Source organism: Echiichthys vipera (assembly GCF_963691815.1).
Source record: "Echiichthys vipera genome assembly, chromosome: 19".
In the NCBI taxonomy this organism is placed as follows: domain Eukaryota; kingdom Metazoa; phylum Chordata; class Actinopteri; order Perciformes; family Trachinidae; genus Echiichthys; species Echiichthys vipera.
In genome coordinates this window covers 15,619,601-15,639,235 of record NC_139844.1, presented here as the reverse complement: position 1 = coordinate 15,639,235, position 19,635 = coordinate 15,619,601, and the positions used below count along the sequence as shown (strand labels likewise).

The window sequence follows — 19,635 nt, the reverse complement described above, 5'->3', positions numbered from 1 at the left end:
TGGCTTAGTGCCTTTATCCCCTTTATCTCCTTGTTCAAACACACATGGGCACAGACACACACCCAAAATTTTCCTAGCCATCTGTTACCCCAGATATTGGTGTACAAATAACGGCAATATCTGCCCCTTCACACACACATACCTCTATTTCACCTGCTACCCCTCGCCTCCTGTTATCCCTTTCCCCTTAAAAACACAAACACACCCCATGTGTGACCCACTGTTTGCCATCCACCATTTAGTCCCTAATGAGATAATTTTTTTCTAGGAGGGGCCATAATTGCCCAACAAACACACGCACACGCACACGCACACGCACACGCACACGCACACACACACACACAGACACAAAGAAAATAACACTTACATCAATCAAAATGAGACAAATACTTCTCATTATGTATTTAACCTAATGGTAATTAATGTCACTGAGACATTAATCTATCATCATGAAAATAACCTATTCCCAAGAGAGAGGAGTTGGCACACAGGTAAATGGCCTCTAAAATGTCCAGGGGTAAATCCTGAGAGCAAAAATCAGTGTGGTGTGAGTGGTTGAATGAAAAATGTCTTTAGAGTTCAGCAATTTCTGTAAATGCAAATGGTGACAAAATATTCAAATTAAATGCAGGACCACCTCTTTTGAACTACTGTTTATAAATGGCTTTAACTGCACACATGGGGAATAAACCATCAGATTATATTCCAGATGATGGAACAAGGTGAGCAGTCTACCTGTGGCAGCTCATGGCAGTCACAAGCAGCGTGGCCCACGCATCCTCCACTTCCTGGAGCTGAGAGCGGACCACTTCCTGTCCGGCGGCTCCATAGCTGCGCAGGGCCAACTCACCCTTACCCATCGCCATATTCAGCTTGACCTCTCCCTCTCCCTTCAAAAGCAGGATGTCCTGTGGAAACAGAGTGGGATCATAGTGAACTGGAGGCAGACAACAGAACCTCGGATAAATACTTCCTCAAGCAGACAGCCCCATCTTGTGTTTACCAGAACAACTGAAGACTGTAATAGAAGTCTGAAGTCTGTCCAAATAAAGCTCTATTACAGTAGATGAATTAAGTAAAGAACAGTATAAATGTTCACACGTTCTTAAAGATTTCAGCAACTTTATGCATTTCATCATATATAATATTTCATGGAAATTACTTCTGGCCACAACCTACACTCACCTGCACAGTCTCCAGCCTCTGCTCTAACTGCTCTTTGGTCCCCATGGTGCTGTCTACTGTACCCAGTCTCTCCTGGATCTCCTCCAGCCAGGCCCAAACCCCTTGGAGGGTCTCTCCAAAGGCCTGGCTCTCTTGGCAGCCTCGCAGCTTCTCCCTGGCTGCCTTCAGCAGGGCCTGGTGCTCCATCTGGAGCTGGCCTGTCAATCTGACCTCTTCTCCTGACCCCCGACCTTCTTCAGACAGAGACTGGGCCTCCTTGCAGAGACACTCGATAGAGTCCCTTGCAAGAGACAATGATATGTTATTGTTAAGAACATTTAACAGCTTATGCTATCGTAACTATAATATATGGCCTCACACATCCACATATACGGTTCACACCTTCTTGCAAGCAGTTCCTCATGGAGGTTTTCTATCCTCTCCAGCTCTTCTGTGGTGTCTAGGGCTCCTTGCTGGCACTCAGCCCCAAAAACAGGCTCTCTCTTGAGGCTGAGATTCATCTGCTTCAGCCAGTGTCTTAGACCCTCCACACAGCCAGTAAACCTGGAGAGGAGAGGAGGCATATTTCCATTTAATTCAAATTCCTTTGCATAAACACATGACACAACAAGAGTGTTGACTTACTTTTTGAGAAGGTCAATACTTTCTTCCAAGTCTCGTTGGCTCTGGGAGCAGCTGTCCAGGTAGTTCCTCCACTCTCTCTGACACGAGGAGAGATGCTCTTGAACCTGTGCTGCTGCAGTTTTTGACAGATGGAGCTGGAGCCTCTCAGCTTCCTCACAAATCTGAGAGAAATGCTCCTCACCCTCTGATGTCCGCTCGACTGACACCTGTAGATGAAAGAGAAACATGTTGCTAATAATAGGGTGATGTGTCTGCGCCACAACCCACACATCAAGACGATATCTATCAGTGATTCTGAGATGTTTGTTAAATACAAGTCCAGATTTACAGTAGTTTGGTCCAATAAAGCATCAATGGTGACGTACAATATTTCCATGATGACCTATTTCTAGAAGATAATGTAGTAACTTAGGTGGAAGATATGAAATTCATTGTTACAATGATATAATTATGAATTGCTTTAATCTGTTAACTCCATTGTCATTCCAATATAAAATGATTTTGGTGTGTCAAAGTTTGATAGCATGCCAGTATCAACAAGTGAAGTTACTGAAACCTGAGAGACATGAATATGCTTTCGGTTCACCACAATTCCCAATGACAGCCACACCATACAAAAACGAAATAAAATATAAATGTATGACATATGACAGTACCTTTAGCCTCTGCAGCTTGGCTACAAGCACAACAACATCTCCTGATTGGTTAGCACATTCTTTCAGCTCCAACTTCAGGTCTGTAATCCGAGAGTGGAAGTTTTGGACGAGCTCTGCTTCAAGGAACAGAAAGAACAGGTCAACTAAATGCAAACTAAATATATGGTGACAAGATGGGGAAAAACTACTGTTTGGTAAAATAAAAACTAAAAAATATTTAAAAGTGAAGGAACCCGAAGGAGGAGAGTGAGAAGAGGCGATGTGTTAGGCAGATGGGAAGAGTGGGCGTGTGTAGCTCTGGGTTGCCTTGGCAACAAGCCCAAAATGACTCTCTCGAGAGCAGATGTGACGAGAGCGACATTACTCTCCGAGGCACAGGTGTGTGTCTGAGCAATGAGAGCGCACCAGTGTACCAGACATTGTGTGTTAATGGAGTGTGAGTTGTAGTGGGCGGATTGAGTGTGCTCTGGGGAAGAATATAGGATAATCAACAATAAATCTATTGCACCGGCAACATGAACAAATGACATTGCATCATGTAGTTGCTCACCGTTTGATTGGGTCATGATGAGATTTTAAGTGCTTTTAAAATCTATACTGCTCGTTATAAAGCAAAGAAGTTATAGTGGCTGTTACTGTACATTAATCACTTGATTATTGGTTGGAACACAAAAGGAAAGAACTTAATAAACCATCAAACAGAGACTATCCAGATTAAAAATTAAACTCCACAAAATCCAAACTACAAATTCATATCTCTTACCATTGAAATGAAGCTGTAGCCCATCCTGCAAGCTGCCTCTGGTCTTGGCACAGCGCTGAGCAACAGCCTCTGTTCGCTTGGCAATGGAGGTGAGGTCAGAGGAGAGGCGTGACAGCTCCTGAGAGGGATGAGACCGGCACAGCGTACTCAGAGCATCTCTTGCCGAGTCCATGTCTGCCCTCTGTTGCTGCACAACACTCTGCAGGTCCTGTATATTAAAAGAAGTAAGAAATAAGAGGATAAGATTTAATGTATATTTATAATTAGGGCTGCAGAGCGGTGGAGAGGGTAGAGATAGTGACATGTACTGTATCCACCTTAAAGACGTGTCCTACAACTAGAACTACTGCCAGCTTATAGGAAGCTGTAGCTGAGTCTGACCTCTGAGCTCCTAAAGAGAGTCAAAAGTTCACCTTTAGGCCTAGTCCACACAAAGACAGGTATTTTTGAAACCAAACTTTAATGGCCCCCGGTTAAAAAAAATTCCTGTCCATACCACCGGTGTGATAAAAAATTTAGCTGGTCACGTCTCGAGTGTCCACTTATTGTCAACCCGCAGTGCAAAAGTCAAACAATGTCAACAAGAAATTGCAGTTTTCCTCAGTTTTCCTGTCCGCAACATGACTGCTGAAACCGGACTTTATCGTTCACCCTGGACTCCAGTTACAAAAAATTCCAGTTTCAGGAGCCCTCAACTGCTTTTGCATGTGGATGAAAGGCCGATCCATGCAGAGAAACACACAATTTCAAAAATACCCGCATTCGTGTGGACGGCCCCTGAGAGTATTATGTAAAAATTGTCTTTCATTATGCTCAGAATTTAATTTTAAGGCATCGCAGATCAAATATTATATCATGTGTCCTCATATAGTGCATGGTTGGTAATATGAAGCAACAGGAATAACAACAGCAATATGAATAAGAAGAGGAAGGCTGTTACTTTCAAAGTCAGTATTATTTGTCTCAATACTGTACTAGATGTTTAGATCTTGGATTGTTGTGCTCTTGTATCACATTAAGGGTCGCATACCTTAACTTTACCAATGTCTTCAGGAGAAGTAGCTTCAGTGAGGTCAGATAAGGAACCCTCAACTGACACCAGCCGCTCGGTCATCTGAGACATGAGGTCCTCAAGTCGCTGCTTCTGGAAACTGAAGTAGGTCAGAGTGTGTTTGGCCTGGTTGTACACCTCCTGCGCATGGGCCATTTTCTTCCTCAGGTCTGACTCTAGGACCTAGTTCAATAAAGAAATGAATACAATCAAAAATCCCATAAAAAACAACAACATACAAATAGTGTGATTTTAATGTTCCTCACAAAAATATTCTTTTGCTATAATAATTTCAGCAAGATCCTCCTGAATGTCTCTCCCCACCATATTCACCTGCATTTGTAATGGGGTTTCCTGCAGTTTTGCTCGCTCCTTCAGCTCTGTCACTCTCTCCTGCAGGGCGTCCAGTCTCTGCTCCCTCTTCTCAACCTCAGCCTGTAGATCAAAGGGATGAACATTTCAATTAAATAACACTCACTTTGAACTCACTCTGGATATTACAACAACACCATCATCATCATTCATAAACTCATTCATGCAGCCTGTCCAGCATACTCTGACCTGAAAGGTGGCGAGATGAACCTCTGTCTGCTCTTTATCACTGAGATTTGTTACACTGTCGGTGAGATCAGCAATGGAATTGGCGGCCCACTGGTTAATGTCCTGCTCCATTGACTTGAGGTCGTCCCACAGTGCTACACAGTAGCCCAGTCTCTCTGTGTTGGTTTGGATTCTCTCTGAGATCTGAAGGAATAGAAACCAGCAGAATATATCTCAAGTATGCTTAACTGAGAGATGGGAGGAAAACAAGACTTAATTGGTTTGACAGATGTGGGGATGAGGAGTGAGAGAGAAAGACAAAAAGGCAGATAACGTGTCTAGACTTGTTTATATTTCTGCCTCATTTGTGACAGCTGAGCAGCCAACGAAATCCCTTAGGAAGAGAAAATGGAAAAACAGAAATAAAGATCATTAAAAGAGGAAAAGCGCAAGTGTTTGGCAGAGCTGCAATGTGGAAGTGATAATTGATTTATTTGTTTATCATAGTCACATAAAACAACACCACATATCTCTTCATACATTTCATAGTCGTTATCATGTTTCCCCTCCAGTCAGAACGATGTAGTGTGGATGTATCTAAATAAAACACAGCCCAGTGATTTCAGCTGCCATTTGACCAAAACAGGTGCATGATGGTACAGCATGTGTTATCGAGTACCACTCACCTCCAGCCACTGGTCTCTTAACGTCTCCATCTCTCTCTGGATGGAGCTTGCATCAGAGTTGGGAACTTTCTCCAGCTCTCTCTGTAGATCCTCCACTGTGCTGATGAGCTGGTCCATGTCTTCCTGTTTTTCTCTCAGCTCGGCTTGGACCGTATCATGCTAGAGGGACAGAGAAGTGTGTGGGAGGAATTACAACAGACCACCACTAGAGGGATAGACGCTGTACAAACGGGAAGGGAAGAGTGGGTTTATTGTACACTGACTGATATGCAGTAAAAACCCATTACTAACCTACCCAACCTACCTAACCTAACCTACTAGTATACAAAGTACAGTATCTAATAGTGGCTCTGCAATTAAAAACATTGATATAAAACACATGTATTATGTATTCTATAAAAACAGAATAATAACAATTTACTACTTTTATACCTTTATTGCATTTTTCTATTAACATTCATATACCTTTACTTAATAAAGATGTTGAATTCAGGTCTTTTTTTCGTACTTATATATTGCTCCCAGTGCAAGACTAATTCCCCTTGTGGCAATAAAGGTCTATCTCTCATCTCATTTTAATTGTAATGGAGTATTTATACTACGGTAGGTAAGGTAGACTATGGTATTTTCTACTTTTACGTAAGTATAGAATAAGGAAAATTTATTTCCACCACTGCAGGAAAGATACATACAAGTTATAAACAGCACAATGGTCAGTGGATGTTCTGTCCTGACATAGCTCAATGGACTGTGGTACGCATGTGTTTTGATGTATGAATCATAGCTAGAATTTATTTTTTTACCGCGGGCATCATTTGAAAAGATAAAGCAGAAAATTAAATGAATGATTTTCAGAGAAAAACAAGAGGCACTGACTCGTGTGAAAGTCCTTTTGGCCTCCTGAGCGTTATGGTTGTGGTCAGGGAGATTGTGAGCAACAGCCTGAGCATTCTCCACAACAGTGGTGAGGATCGACTTCAGGTGGTGGAACTGGCGGAGAAGATCTACCACAACTCCACTCTGTTCCTGACTGCATGGGAAAAGAGAGGAAAAAGGTCAAGATTATTACTTGGCATATCACTAAGCACTGGGTATTTAAGGTCCCATATGGTTCTCATTTTCAGGTTTATACTTGAATTATGGGTTTCAACTGGAACATACATGCTTTAATGTTCAACAAAACACATTATTTGTCCAAAATGCACCAATTTAGCGCCTGTCTAATTAAGCCCCCTCCCGAAAGAGTCCATTGTGCTCTGAGGTCAGCGTTTCTGATTCTTGCATATCTGTGCTCGCTGCATCTCTGCAAGGTCATTGCAGCAGGGAAATTACCATAACGGCAATGTGGTGGCACTTTCCACCTATATATGGTATATGTGAAATCACATCTGTATGGAAGAAGGCACAGTTTGACTGTGTGTATATTTGTGTGGATTGAGAAATTGTACTTTCCCAGATTTATATAGCACGTAGACCGGCTTTACAATCAAAAAGACATGGGAATCTCACTGTTTACAATATGTGTCCTTTAAATTATGAAAATACAACAGACTCTGCAACTGTTAACTGTAGTGTGTCTATATTAAAATCACAAAAAGTATACTCCCTGCCTCTGCACAGTAGGACCATAAACAAATAGAGCAAAGGAATTTAAATCAGATGAATGAGTCAAAATCTCTCTCCCCACATCCTTACCCATTGGTGATCAGAGTCCTGACACTCTCCCAGGCTGTCTTCACCAGTGCTACCTCCCTAAGAGCCTCCCCAGCCAGCTCACTGTCTCTCTGGGCCAGCTGGCTTCCCTTCTCGTCTAACCACCGCTGGGAATGCTGCAGAGACTGGAGCTCATCCTCCAGCTGGACGAAAAAACGCAGCCTGGGAGAAATAGAGGGAGAAGAAAACAATGAGGATTACAAGCTGATTCCTATATAATATATAAAAAATTTCAGCTTCATTGAATTTAAAATGATTTGTATCTTTATTTTTGGCTTCATTCATGTATCATCTTGGAGTCTGTCTAACAGTGGGTCTCTCTGAATAGAAAGCTCAGAAGATGTATTTAAAAGTGACAAAATACATTCAGCAAAAGAACAACACAGATGAAACAGAGGCGTTTCCACAGAGGTGTCAAACCGAAAGTACATAAAAACAATGACATGATCATTTTTTATGTTCCTAAATCAAATTAATTAGTAAACTTTGGCTTTTAATCCCCCACAAAAAAGTAAAGGTGTTTTTTTCCTGATGATTGGAACAAGTTATTCAGACATGTATATGTTTGCAGAACAACAGATTTTAGCACCAAGAAAGAATGTAAACATGCCTGGGAACTACATAAAAGGGTAAAAAGGCACATTTAATGTGAAATAATATATATGGGCCTGATACTAATATTGCTTTTAATACAGTTCATTCAGTATAGGCTGGTACAAACAATGCTGACGTTAAATATATATAAACGCCTAAAGTGAGTTGATTATCATTTACATACCTGTTTTGAAAGGCCTGTACAGAGTTCTCTCTGGCCCCCTCTTGCCTCGCTTCATTCTCCAGTTTCTTCAGATTCTTCATCACCTCCTCCCTCCTCTCCCTGAAGGAACTCCATAATGCCCCTAAAGCATCTGCTTCACTCTGCCGCCATCCCACACCCCTCTGCACCCCTTCTAGAGCCATCATGAGGGCCACTGCCTGTCCCCTACAAGATGTTTTTCCTTGAGGATGGTTCACGTCTTTGGAGCCTCGCCACTCTGCACCAATCAGGTGCAGGTGTGCCTTGCTTATCTGCCCATCTAACCCAACTGCCTCAGCCTCAAGCCTGGCCACGTCTTTAGCCCCTTCCCGTATTCCACGATGCAGCTCTTCAGATTTGGAGCGGTCCCAGCTCCCCCTGCCCTCCACTGCCTCGTGAAGGCTGCCCACAGCCCTGGCTACCGCTCCATGCTTATCAAGAAAGGTCTTTAACTCAGTCAGGCACTCTCTACGGAGGAGCAGGAGACGCTGGGATTCACTGAGGGGCTGTAGGCAGTCCTCCCTCCAGCCCTGGAGCTGCTGCTGGGCCTCCGGGGTAGAGCAGCGAAGCAGGGAGGACTCTCTTTGGTGAAGAGTCTCTCTCAGCGAGGCATGTGCCTGTAGTTGCACATCATGCTCCTGCAACAAGATGGTTCAATTAGACCAATTAACATTACCGCCTACAGCAATCAATATAAACTTGCTTACCGTAACTACTCTAATATATAAAACCTATAAAGGACATCACTGTTGACAGCAAAGTATTGATTTCTCACCTTCAGCTGACTAATTGCAGCCTCAAGATCAGCAATATCAACCTGGGAAGATCTTCTCAAGCCAGACAGGAAGTGTTCACTCCTTTGGGTCAAAGTCAGCAGTGCCTGATCAAACTGCTCCAGCTGTGACAACTGAGTTTCCAGCAGCTCAAGCCTAAATGAGAGGTGGAAGGCAGTCTGGATGAATAACATGACAGTGGTTACAGTCCTGACAAGTGTATATTTAAACAAAACCAACTACTTGGGGAAAAAAGCTGAACCACACAACTTCAGGAGTCCATTTATGGAGAGATACGCAAAGTTAAATAATCTGTGTGATATGCCAAACAAGAGAATTTGCCTGTGTGGTGTGCTGTTCTTCACAGATGTGAATCGTTCCTGTAGTTGTGCGAGATCCACACTGAGCTCTTCGATACGAGCTTCAGGCGCTGTGGGGTACAGACACAGCGCAAGATTCACAAGACCCTGCAGAAGAATCTCATAGGACATCGTCTCCCCCTGCATTTCCTGGATGGGTGAATAAGTATTTAAAAATAATGCAATACAAAAATAGCAGAATACACATTGTGTAATTGGTAAGGTAAAAAAATAAATCTGAAAAGGGAAAGGAAGACTCTACATGAAAGAAAAAAATCAAAATGCATATGGAAAGGTCAGCAAGGAATAGCAATTACATACCTGTACATTTAGTAGTTCATTCCTAAGCTTGACTTTGTCTGCAGAAAGCAGGTTGGTGTCTGGACAGCAAACAGACTCACACCTGTTCAACCACATTTTCATGGAGGAACTCTCCTTTTCAAATCTGTACAAAAGAATGCATCCACATGAAATAAATTTATACAGCACTATTCTGAAAATGAATAGAATAAATACTGATCTAACAATAGATTGATAAGAGCAACCTGTGATCTTAAAGTACACACACACTGATACAGTCTGCGTATTATATTTTTGTTATCTGACCAGGCCTCAGTGACAGGGTCATAATGGGGCAACCATATCTCACCACAGTACCCAGTGCTGTAAGTAATCCCTCATACATACACGTGTAGTTGAGAGGATTGTCTGCAGAGAATCCCACAACCACACATACGCACTATCAAGTTTAGCATCAAAATATAATTTAGTTGATCTAAAAAGAGTCCCTGATTGGATAAATACAATAAAACAAGCACCAAAGCTTCAACTCTTTAAACAGCTAACATGTGACTCATACAGAAGGGTGAGAAACAATCACTCCAGTCTATTATGTGATCAAAGAAAGTGATGGTGATACAGCGACACTAAAAGAGAACGACTTTCGTGTCACAGCTGACCCAGCCTTTAAGCGCAACATACCTCGCTAACCCACTAATCGAGCTTTGTAGTACACCCCACAGGGTTACAGGGAAAACAGACAGGAAGTAAAACAAGACATTGCACAAGAGAAGAGAACTTCATAATAAAACAGGAAATAAACTAAGCCCTAAGACACATTCAGCAGATTGCTGAGCAAAGCTGGGGTGCAAGGTGCATGAGGTTCTTTTTCAGACATTAAGTTGAAGTATTATTTTTTCACCAAAGGTTCTTTTGCAGATGCCCCATATAACAATTCACAAACATAGGCACACATAACTGTTAACTTTACCTTTGCCACAGTGCTAGCAGGCTCTCTAATGTAGATTGCTTTTCTGTTGCCTTTGCCATAAACTCTCCCTGTTGCTTCTGGAGGTTAGCCACCTCTTCCTCCAGCTGGCTGCCCTCTCCAAGCCTCTTCATGGCCGAACACAAAGCCATCAGCCTGGGGTTCAGCTGCTCGACAGCCTGGCAGACCTCCTGGAGGAAACAGAAATGTGCTTGTCATCAGCTCCGCAGAGGATGCTTAATCGCATTGGCATTGAGTAAATTATCTCATAAATCCTACTAACAATAATAATAATAATAATAATGTTAATAATAACTAACAATGTCCTAAATAACACAATAACACAATATCAAACCAGAGATTATTTAACCTAAGTCAACCTCAAATTTCAAACAAATAATTCCATGTAGCTATGGTGATGTCACATTTTTCGTACCGTATGATCCTGGAGGCTTTTGTAGGTCTCAGATGATGACGAACAGTATGCCACCGGACAGTCAAGCTTTTCTTTAAGGTCAATCATTGCTTTCTTGACCTGATGATGATGACAAAGACATCATCATCAGCCAATCATGCCAAACCCTGGCAATGCAAAGTCTTAATTACAATTTCTGCACCAAACAATTCCATCATATGTTGCTGTATACCTGTTCAAGGTTATCATTGTATCTCTGCCAGTACGAGGCGCTTTGGTTAAGCTGTCCTCCCAGCTGCTCTACCCTCCCCTTCAACTCTTCCCAGTAGCGCCTCATCTGTGCCAGTCGTGTCCGGATATGTCCTGTCTCTCCTGGGGTCACAAACCTCGACAATGCCTCACAGTCCGCCTCCATGTGGGCCAGAGCTGCCCTTCTCTCCTCCAAAGCTTCTGCCATAGCCTGTAGGGATGCAACAGCAGAGGAATGCTAATCAGGAAAAAGTATGGAAGGCACAAGGTGGGAAAAATAAAAAGATAGAATGCAAAACAGTTGGAGAAAAAGACTATCTATCCTCTTTTATCAGCCTGATACAGACATTGCTATGTTGTATCTTCAATCAAATCCTTTGTCTATTATAGATAAAAGTTGTATCTATTCAGGTTCAAAATTCAAGTGCAGAAGTTGGGAAGACAAGAAAACTGACTATGTTATTTCTGGAGGCAGTTTTCAAACTCGCAACTAATCAAATGGCTGCCGCAGGACTTCCTAAGCCCTCTTATATTAAATGTTTTTTAACATTTTTTCACCAGACCTCCAAGAGATTGACAAGGCTGAAGTCTGGCAAGCCAAGATTATATTTTCTTCAATGTGATCAATTTATTTTCTGTATCCTAGTCTTTGCTGCAGCTCTGACCCAATTTCTCCTTGGGGTTACATTCAAATTTAATCTTATTTCATCTTAATCTTTATACACTACAGGCACAACGGCAGACAGCAATTTTGACTTACATTACTGGGATGGATGTAAAAAAAGTGTGGATGATGCATATTTATTTGTGATTATCGGAAGATGATTGAAGAAGTTGCTAAAAACTGTGGCTCAGTAGCATGCCAGTAGTATTAAAGATACAACATTTAAGAAAGAATGGGATGCATAACATACCTCCACCATGCTGATGTGTTTGTTCAGAGGATCTAAGGAGGAGGTGGAGCTGACAGCCTCCAGCTCCTTCTCTTTCTCATTAATCCACAAAGAGAAGTTCTCTGATTCACTGCTGAAGCGCTCCCACCACATGCACATCATCTCCAGCTGGACAACACTGAAAGCCAAGAATTTTTGTAGAATATACTGTGTGCATATCGAGATGTACTATAGGAATAAAAAAATAAAAAAAACTAGTACACCCTTTAGCATGGTGAAAATTGACTCTCTAGTTTTCTTCCATTTGAGGAAGTTACTCCATTACAATTCAAGGTGATGGAAGACTTTGGATGAGGATGGGACATACTCAGGTTACAAAAGTTGCAACATCAACTAGCCAAATGCTTGTAAAATAAGCAAGGGTCTAGGAGATAATTAGCTTCATTCACTAGCCAAAAAAAACCAATGACAGTCTATTGGTAAAATTTTAACATTCACTAGCCTTTTGGCCGGTGGACAAAAAGTTAATTTTGCACCATGAACATACTTCTTGTTGAGGTGGTTTTGAAGTTGTGTGACTGCTTCTCTAGTGGTCTGGGCCTGCTGTAGAAGAAGAGTCAGGTTTTTCGGACCAAGCTCAATATCTGCTGCCTTTTCCAGGAGGAGATCTGCTCGTACAGAACACTCTTCAACCTCTGTGAGGATCTCCTACAGACAAGAAAGAAAACGATATATTGGATAAGAGAATACAGAGTATAGACTACAGCATATGCATGTACACACATATGTATTGAACACACACACCTTGTTATGCTCCAGTTCCGTTTTCAGACCCTCCAGACTATTGAAAATAAGCTCTTTGTGCAGCTCATTGTTTGCATTACTGATAAACCTCCAAACTGTTTCTCTGTCTGCTTCAAAATTCTGCCAGGAGCTTAGAGTTTCCTTGAGTCGAAGAAAGAGCAGAATAATATTTGTGGGTAAAGTTTGATACAGAAGATATTACATGTACACACAGAATTGCCAAGTATTGAAGTGTTTGTCATTATTTAAAGTAACAAACTGACCAAAATAATCTCTGGCCTTGATTTAACTCCAGATTTTCCCACTAAATTGTAGCAAGCAACAACAAAATGCAACTTCTATTTCTGCATCCTTAACAATAAATCGCTCTCCACATAATTACTTGACACTGGTGTTATAGGGTTTGTCTAACATGGATCGAACATGGGACCGACACCAGAACCATTAACATGTTTTGGAGTTTTAATTTAAGGTGATTTACGGCTATTTTCCCTTTGAAAATGAACATTCAGGCATCCTTGACATTTCAGTGAGATGTTGATGTTGATGTTGATTTTCTGTCCAATTCAAAGACAGTGATAGAAGTGTATAAACAAATCCCAAAACAAAGACACAAACAAAATTAACAAACTACATAACAATCAATATCTTTGTAAGGTTCAACATGGACCAATCAATGATCACTGCCGGGGTGTGTGTGGACATTTACACATGCAAACATTAGCACATTGACACGTAAGAAAATCCAGGCTTGGTCTACCTGCAGGTTGTGCTCCTTTGCCCCTGATTTGTGGTCGACATCTCTGAAAGCTCCCTCCAGCTCCCGCAGAGGCTGACTGAGTCCTTCCCCTTTCTGCAGCTGGCGGCAATGGGCCACCAGAAGCTCTGCCTCTCTCCTGTTAGCATGCAGGCGCTTTAGGTGGTGCTATTACAAACATAAAGGCAAGAAAAGACACAAAAATAGACAAGATCATATCTATTACTTGATCTGGATGCTTAACACCATGCTAAAAATCAGTGTTTTAATGCCTTCTCTGGATGAAAGCTTTAAGCATGCTTCACCTCTAATCCAGAAGTGTAGCAACTCTAGCCACACCATACAGTGATGTCACAGAGTCCTAGAGTTTACATTAAGAGCCTACTCAACATATACTGTAGCAAGGTAAGAAGTTAAGCCACTAGAGGTCAGCAAAACTAAAACTTTGAGGGGATGTTAAAGGTGTTGTACTTGAAATACTGAAAAAAAGTTCCTTCCCCAACTTGTCAAACCAACGTTTTTGGGACACCCCCTAGCGTCTGATACCAATGCTTAAGGCACTTTGCTGCTACATTAATGTAGACTGGAAACTGGACGAATCTGTCAAAATTATCTTTCACTTGTTCTGGCAGATTGGTCTGGTCTGGTCTGGTCTGAAAACATTATAATTTCAGTGTCTGCCTGTTTTAATAAACTCATTTTAGTGTCATCATTGATGCATGCTTCTGTAAATGAAATATCTGTATCACTCTCCTGCCTCTGAACTACACACACCTGGTGAATGAGATAAAGTTGTTTGGCCTCCTCCAGGCCCTCAGCTTCTAGGATCCTGCTGGTCTGCTCCTCAGCCTCCCTTCGCACTCTCAGAACCTCCTCCAGAGCACCACGCACCTCCTCTCTCAGCTCCTCATACTGGAACATAGCAGAGCCCTCCTCACCCCACTGTGAATGTGGGAGGCAAAGGATCAGACAAAAAGTTTATTTTTTTGAGAAAACACAGGAGATAGACCCATTTTTAGCATTTGGAATATCTTTGAATACCTGACAAAGTGAAGAAAAGATTGCCCGCAGGTCAGTTGAGAGTTTGGCCAGGGCTGTTCTCTGTCTCTGGACCTCCAGTTCAGAGCTAACTTCAGCCAGCCCAGCAAGACGGCTCTTAAGCCATAAAAGGCTCTCCTCTCGGGCATCTACTGCTTGCTGCAGTGCCTGGAAATGGTGGAAGCACAATAAAGACAGAGCAGGTTTAGTGAGGCGGAGTTGAATCATAACCTTTCTCCGTGCCTAAAGCAGCAAATATAAGATGCTGGCTCACATGAACAGCAGCATCAACTTCCTCCTGATGGCTGTTTCTCGCTGTCTCTCTCAAGTGCCTCACCTGCCTCCTCTGAGAGGAGAGCCAATCAGAAAGTTCACAGAACCTGGGAAAAGGAACAGCTAGTGAGGAAAATATCAGACTTTGAGAAGTTGGAGATACTGTAAGGATTATAAGCTTATGTCGACCTTTACCTCTCATTCCACTCTTTCCATTTATCGGGGTTATACTCCAGTTTGAGGTGGGTGCTCTTAATTTGCTCTGTAACCTCCTCTACGGTCCTTCTAGTGGAGTCTAGCGTTCGATAAGCTGGGTCGTTGTCAGGCAACTTATGACACAGATCCTCCATGTTTCTAATCCTCTTCTCACACAAAATCAGGGTGTTGCGTTCCCTGAAAAAAGTCTGGAGATAAGAGACAAGAAACTGTTGAATTTAGGATGCCCCAGAATCCTGACGAAGTTGACGTTAAGTGATTTAATCTTTCTCCTTCTCTCACTCCTGGTTTAATCTGCTTTAAGTTTCTACCAAATCCGATGCTCACTCTGTGCTCTTTGATCACTCGCTCACTGGTGCAGGTCTCTGATAGGGCTTGCATTTCTCTGTCCAGCTCTGCTCTGCAGTCCTGTATGATCACAGCTACGCGACTTCGCTCGACCTCCACTTTTAGACGGAGTAAGTGAGAGGGTACCTCGCACTGGATGTCCTGTGGAAAAGACAGAGAAGACACAGAGTAAAGGAAACATGATAGATAAGATATGCTGTATAGTATACATGAGCTTCAGTCTTATATGTATCATCCCTGAAACTGAGATGAAATGTCCTCTAGAGAGACTGCGAGTAAACACTAAGAGGGTTGCATTTTAATTTAACTCATACAGGTTAATTGGAAAATAACTGGAGGGAGCTCTATCAAAGCCAAAGGTCTTCCTGGTTAAGTTAATGAAGTATCGGCTATGCGCCTCCAGAGATCTACAGTAATTAGTGAAAGTGTTAAAGCACGGTGACCCCTAACCTTCCAGTGTTTGTGCAGCCTGCGGACAGTTTCTTGCAGCCCTTGTTGCTCCTCCTGTGGTAGGATGTCAGTTAGCTCATCACATGCCTTCAAAAACACACTCAGCAACCGCTGGTCCAGTTGACCAAAAAAATCCTATAAAGAAAATAAATAGAAGCGATGAGAGAGAGAGAAGCTATGAATTATTACCTTTAATTAATTAATTTGTTTGTCTTTGTGGTCAAGAGAAGATTCTGCAGCCAGTATTCTTTTCTACTGATCAGCTGGAAACTTCATGTGCATCCTGTATTTACAGCAGAAGGTTACAGGTTTGATCTTACAGTGTGTTTCTTCAGTAATTCCTCAGCGTCTCCAGTCTCTTTCAAGCAGCCCTGGGCTTTCTTTAGCACTCTCTCCAACTCTTGTCTCGATTCCTCAAACCTCCTCCTCAGGCAGTTGTTGGCCTCTTCCTGCCTTCTCCATTCCCCCACCTCCTTCAGCAAAGCCTGGGAGGACAGACAATAGATAGTGGTGAGTGTAACTGGTCTCTTGGGTTATACAGTGTAATTACATTATTTGTCTTACATCAAGCAAATATACACGAGCAAGTCTAATCCGCACTTTTGCCTCCTGGGTGTTTTGATGTCCTTGTAATCTCATTAATATAATCAGCGTTGTGGGTAATGCGGTGCCGTGTATGTGTATGTTTAACACTAACCTGTGCTGAGCCCTGTATTTCAGCCACTCTCTTTTGCAGCAGGGACAGGTCGAAGTTTCGGAGCACCTTACTGGTGGAGAGCCCCCTCTGCAGGGTGTGGTGATTCCTCTCAATCACTGACAGGCAGCGTTTACAGCTTTGTTGCTGATTTAACAAATCCTTTGAGAAAACAATGCCAACAAATACAGAAGTGTATTCACAATGTTGCATTCAAATATTTAAACACTTTTGTTATTTATCAGCATTCCCTTCTCATCATACAAAAAGGTGCTAGTAAAAAGAACATTTATAAAGATGAAGATAAACATAATATAAATGACCTGGGAATGGGAGTGAATGGGATAAAAACAGACACACAAGAGAGCAGAGATGATTATATTTGAATAGAGGCCAGCAAGTGCACACATTACAATGATTACATTTTTTTTTTTTTACACCTAACCAGTTAGGTGACAATCCTTTTACAATCCTTGTAACAATTAAAGTCAGTCAGTTCATTGTCATCATATCTAACCTGCCACTTCTGTTTTTGCTGGCTCTGGGTCTGTGTGTCTAGGTCTCTGGCAGCAGAAGTGATTCGACTGGCCCGCTCCAGGGCTTGGTAAAAAGCAGTGATGTGTTTCTCCTTCTCCTCCAACAGTGGCAGAAGAACATGACACTCCCTTACAAGGGAGGGACACCGCTCCCTCACCTGGAGCCAAATAACAAAGGCCATTAAATGGTGACACAGAAATTGACAAAAATGTGTGATGAGGATATTAAAAAGTGTCACCAAAGAGGAAAGGTAAGTGAGTTGCGTTAAAAGAAAGACATGAGATAGATTTGGTTCTACTTCTCATGCTTATGACTAATGGTACCTACCTTACTCAGCTGACTTTTGGCTGTTGCCATAGTTGCCATGATCCTGGCAGCCTCATCCTGTGATGCATCCTTGGCAAGGAGCTGAGCACTGCGGGCAGCCAACTTGTATTGTGTCTCCATGGCAACAACCTTTTGCTTGGTATTCTAAGATGAGACATGGAGGCAAAGGGTCATCTTAGACATCCTTAAATTGAATGCATTTTGATCAAAACTGCTTTTGGCAATAAAAAACATATGAAACAAGGTTGTCTGCAGGTCTGACTTTAAAACAGCAGTGACATAAAGCTTTTAGTAAGTCCATATCAAAAGTTTAAGAGTGCAAGCTCACTATGAAGTAAAAGAGCTTGGAAAGCAGACAGTACTAGAAAGATGACGTTATCCTGGATCATCCCAATTGTCTCAGAGCTAAACTGCTGACTAGACTAAGATGGTACAAAATGATTACTGTTAAGAAACAATAAGCACTCTATTGTATTGTGTATAAAAGTGAGCAACTATTGTTATCTCTATTCTACTCTTATGATATTTTGCACTATATGGCTCATTGAGAAGGTACTTTCTCACCTCCACGTCCTGCAGAAAGGCTCTAACGTTGAGGAAAGACACCTGGACAGGAACATTGAGCTTGGCCTCTGCTGTGTCCAGCAGCTCTTTCAGGGCCGACACAGCCTTTAGATGGTCTTTTCTCCACTTCTCCAGCTCATCTACACGGGCATACTGCAACAAAGGAAAGAAAGTATAAACTTTAGAATTGAATTTATCAAAAGATGCACCTTCCTCAGGCCTGGGCCAAATAGTACCGAACATTCAAAACAAAAATAAAACATAATCTTTCTAACAACATTAAATTCACCTGAAAATACAATTAAATCAAATTTTTGCTCTGACATACAGTATTATTAGTTATAATTTAAGGGTGGCTTTTTTGTTACTTGTTTGACTTTGAGGAAGAGGTCTCTCCATCGTCCATTCAGAAGAAGTAGCTGCTGCTTGATATCAAGCGACACAGTCTCATCACATGTTTCAATGAGGAAATTCCCTGCGTCGTTCATGGCTGCATGCTGGTCCATCCAGTGGCTGAGATTCCTGAAAAACTCCTGGATGAGAGACATGAGAGACAAAAAAAACAGAGAAAAACACAGACACATTTAGAGAAACAAAGAGCAACACAAAGAAGGAGTGTCAAAGAAAGAAACAAAGAACGCTAATCAAAAAAGAGACAAAGAAAGGGATTCATAGAAAGAAACAAAGAAAGGACAATAAAAAAACTGGGGTAATTAGCTGTCTAATCCTTGGTGGGGATGTGAATCTGAGGTAACCATGGCAATGCGACAACTGGAATATCCTTAGTGGCTTGTTGTAAGTCAAGGAGATCGTTTGATACTTGAATGGAGACTACTAATAGGATTCCACTTAGAAGACCAACTGCTTGAAATTGGGCTGACGTGGTTTTGATTACTACTACTGTGAGGCATTAAGTCCATCAAATTACTGCATGTATGAGGGGACTCCTAATCTGCGCAGAGAGAAAAAACTTTAAGTATATGGAGGGGTTTCCTACGATATTAAGAGTTAATCTCATACCCGTTTTGCATTTTCCGGCTGGCTCAGGGCTTCTTCTCCATCCTCCAACCAGGCCTGTAAGGAGGCCACAGTGGAGCTGTACCTCTCCCAGTTGAGCAGCACCTCCTCCAGCATGCTCCTCACACTGCGCACTTCCATGGACAGACTCCTCCACTGGGTCACCATCTCTCGCATGAATCTGCGCACTCCCATCTCCCCCTCGTCCACTTGAGGAGAGATAAATCAACAATAACAACATAAACAATGACAGCAATAGTCATATTTTTACTACCAGCACTACCGCTTCCTTTACTACTATTACTATTGCTTCAGTTGGGGCTAGCGATACTAGTCATGCCAAAGTCCCTAGTCACTCTTGCTCAATTGAATACACTTGGGTAGCTAATTTTAGATTGGTATTGCTATGTAATTGTAATCATGAACTCAGTTGGATGACTTGAATTGTGTTAATGTTGTACTACACTTTAGCATTTACATACAGTTTTATTTAATTATCCTTTGTGAACACTGTTCAGCCAAAGTTCCATATCCTCACTTTGAGGCACGGGACATATGGCACACGTATTGATAAAAAGACCACACAAAGAGTACATAAAGACTGATGGAGATACATTCCTTTGTAGACAGATCTCTGACC

The 19,635-nt window shown here is 42.0% G+C and overlaps 1 protein-coding gene across 1 annotated transcript in view; it reads right to left on the bottom strand.

Annotated features, from left to right (window-relative positions):
- The window catches only part of syne1a (spectrin repeat containing, nuclear envelope 1a), a gene marked incomplete at its 5' end in the record, with an annotated part of 121,139 nt that overhangs the window by 81,706 nt on the left and 19,798 nt on the right, over nucleotides 1-19,635 (bottom strand). Inside the window, 36 exons of the mRNA XM_083934031.1 lie at nucleotides 736-908; nucleotides 1,186-1,465; nucleotides 1,567-1,728; nucleotides 1,810-2,015; nucleotides 2,466-2,578; nucleotides 3,229-3,436; nucleotides 4,259-4,462; nucleotides 4,613-4,714; nucleotides 4,841-5,023; nucleotides 5,506-5,664; nucleotides 6,382-6,535; nucleotides 7,201-7,380; nucleotides 7,997-8,652; nucleotides 8,790-8,943; nucleotides 9,130-9,296; nucleotides 9,468-9,591; nucleotides 10,417-10,604; nucleotides 10,850-10,948; nucleotides 11,061-11,288; nucleotides 11,992-12,148; nucleotides 12,518-12,678; nucleotides 12,775-12,915; nucleotides 13,535-13,699; nucleotides 14,306-14,473; nucleotides 14,573-14,737; nucleotides 14,844-14,949; nucleotides 15,038-15,246; nucleotides 15,386-15,547; nucleotides 15,857-15,991; nucleotides 16,177-16,341; nucleotides 16,554-16,712; nucleotides 17,068-17,244; nucleotides 17,415-17,558; nucleotides 17,979-18,131; nucleotides 18,347-18,511; nucleotides 18,999-19,204. Of these exons, the coding sequence (XP_083790157.1) occupies nucleotides 736-908; nucleotides 1,186-1,465; nucleotides 1,567-1,728; nucleotides 1,810-2,015; nucleotides 2,466-2,578; nucleotides 3,229-3,436; nucleotides 4,259-4,462; nucleotides 4,613-4,714; nucleotides 4,841-5,023; nucleotides 5,506-5,664; nucleotides 6,382-6,535; nucleotides 7,201-7,380; nucleotides 7,997-8,652; nucleotides 8,790-8,943; nucleotides 9,130-9,296; nucleotides 9,468-9,591; nucleotides 10,417-10,604; nucleotides 10,850-10,948; nucleotides 11,061-11,288; nucleotides 11,992-12,148; nucleotides 12,518-12,678; nucleotides 12,775-12,915; nucleotides 13,535-13,699; nucleotides 14,306-14,473; nucleotides 14,573-14,737; nucleotides 14,844-14,949; nucleotides 15,038-15,246; nucleotides 15,386-15,547; nucleotides 15,857-15,991; nucleotides 16,177-16,341; nucleotides 16,554-16,712; nucleotides 17,068-17,244; nucleotides 17,415-17,558; nucleotides 17,979-18,131; nucleotides 18,347-18,511; nucleotides 18,999-19,204 (6,478 nt within the window). The remainder of the gene's footprint in view (nucleotides 1-735; nucleotides 909-1,185; nucleotides 1,466-1,566; nucleotides 1,729-1,809; nucleotides 2,016-2,465; nucleotides 2,579-3,228; nucleotides 3,437-4,258; nucleotides 4,463-4,612; nucleotides 4,715-4,840; nucleotides 5,024-5,505; nucleotides 5,665-6,381; nucleotides 6,536-7,200; nucleotides 7,381-7,996; nucleotides 8,653-8,789; nucleotides 8,944-9,129; nucleotides 9,297-9,467; nucleotides 9,592-10,416; nucleotides 10,605-10,849; nucleotides 10,949-11,060; nucleotides 11,289-11,991; nucleotides 12,149-12,517; nucleotides 12,679-12,774; nucleotides 12,916-13,534; nucleotides 13,700-14,305; nucleotides 14,474-14,572; nucleotides 14,738-14,843; nucleotides 14,950-15,037; nucleotides 15,247-15,385; nucleotides 15,548-15,856; nucleotides 15,992-16,176; nucleotides 16,342-16,553; nucleotides 16,713-17,067; nucleotides 17,245-17,414; nucleotides 17,559-17,978; nucleotides 18,132-18,346; nucleotides 18,512-18,998; nucleotides 19,205-19,635) is intronic.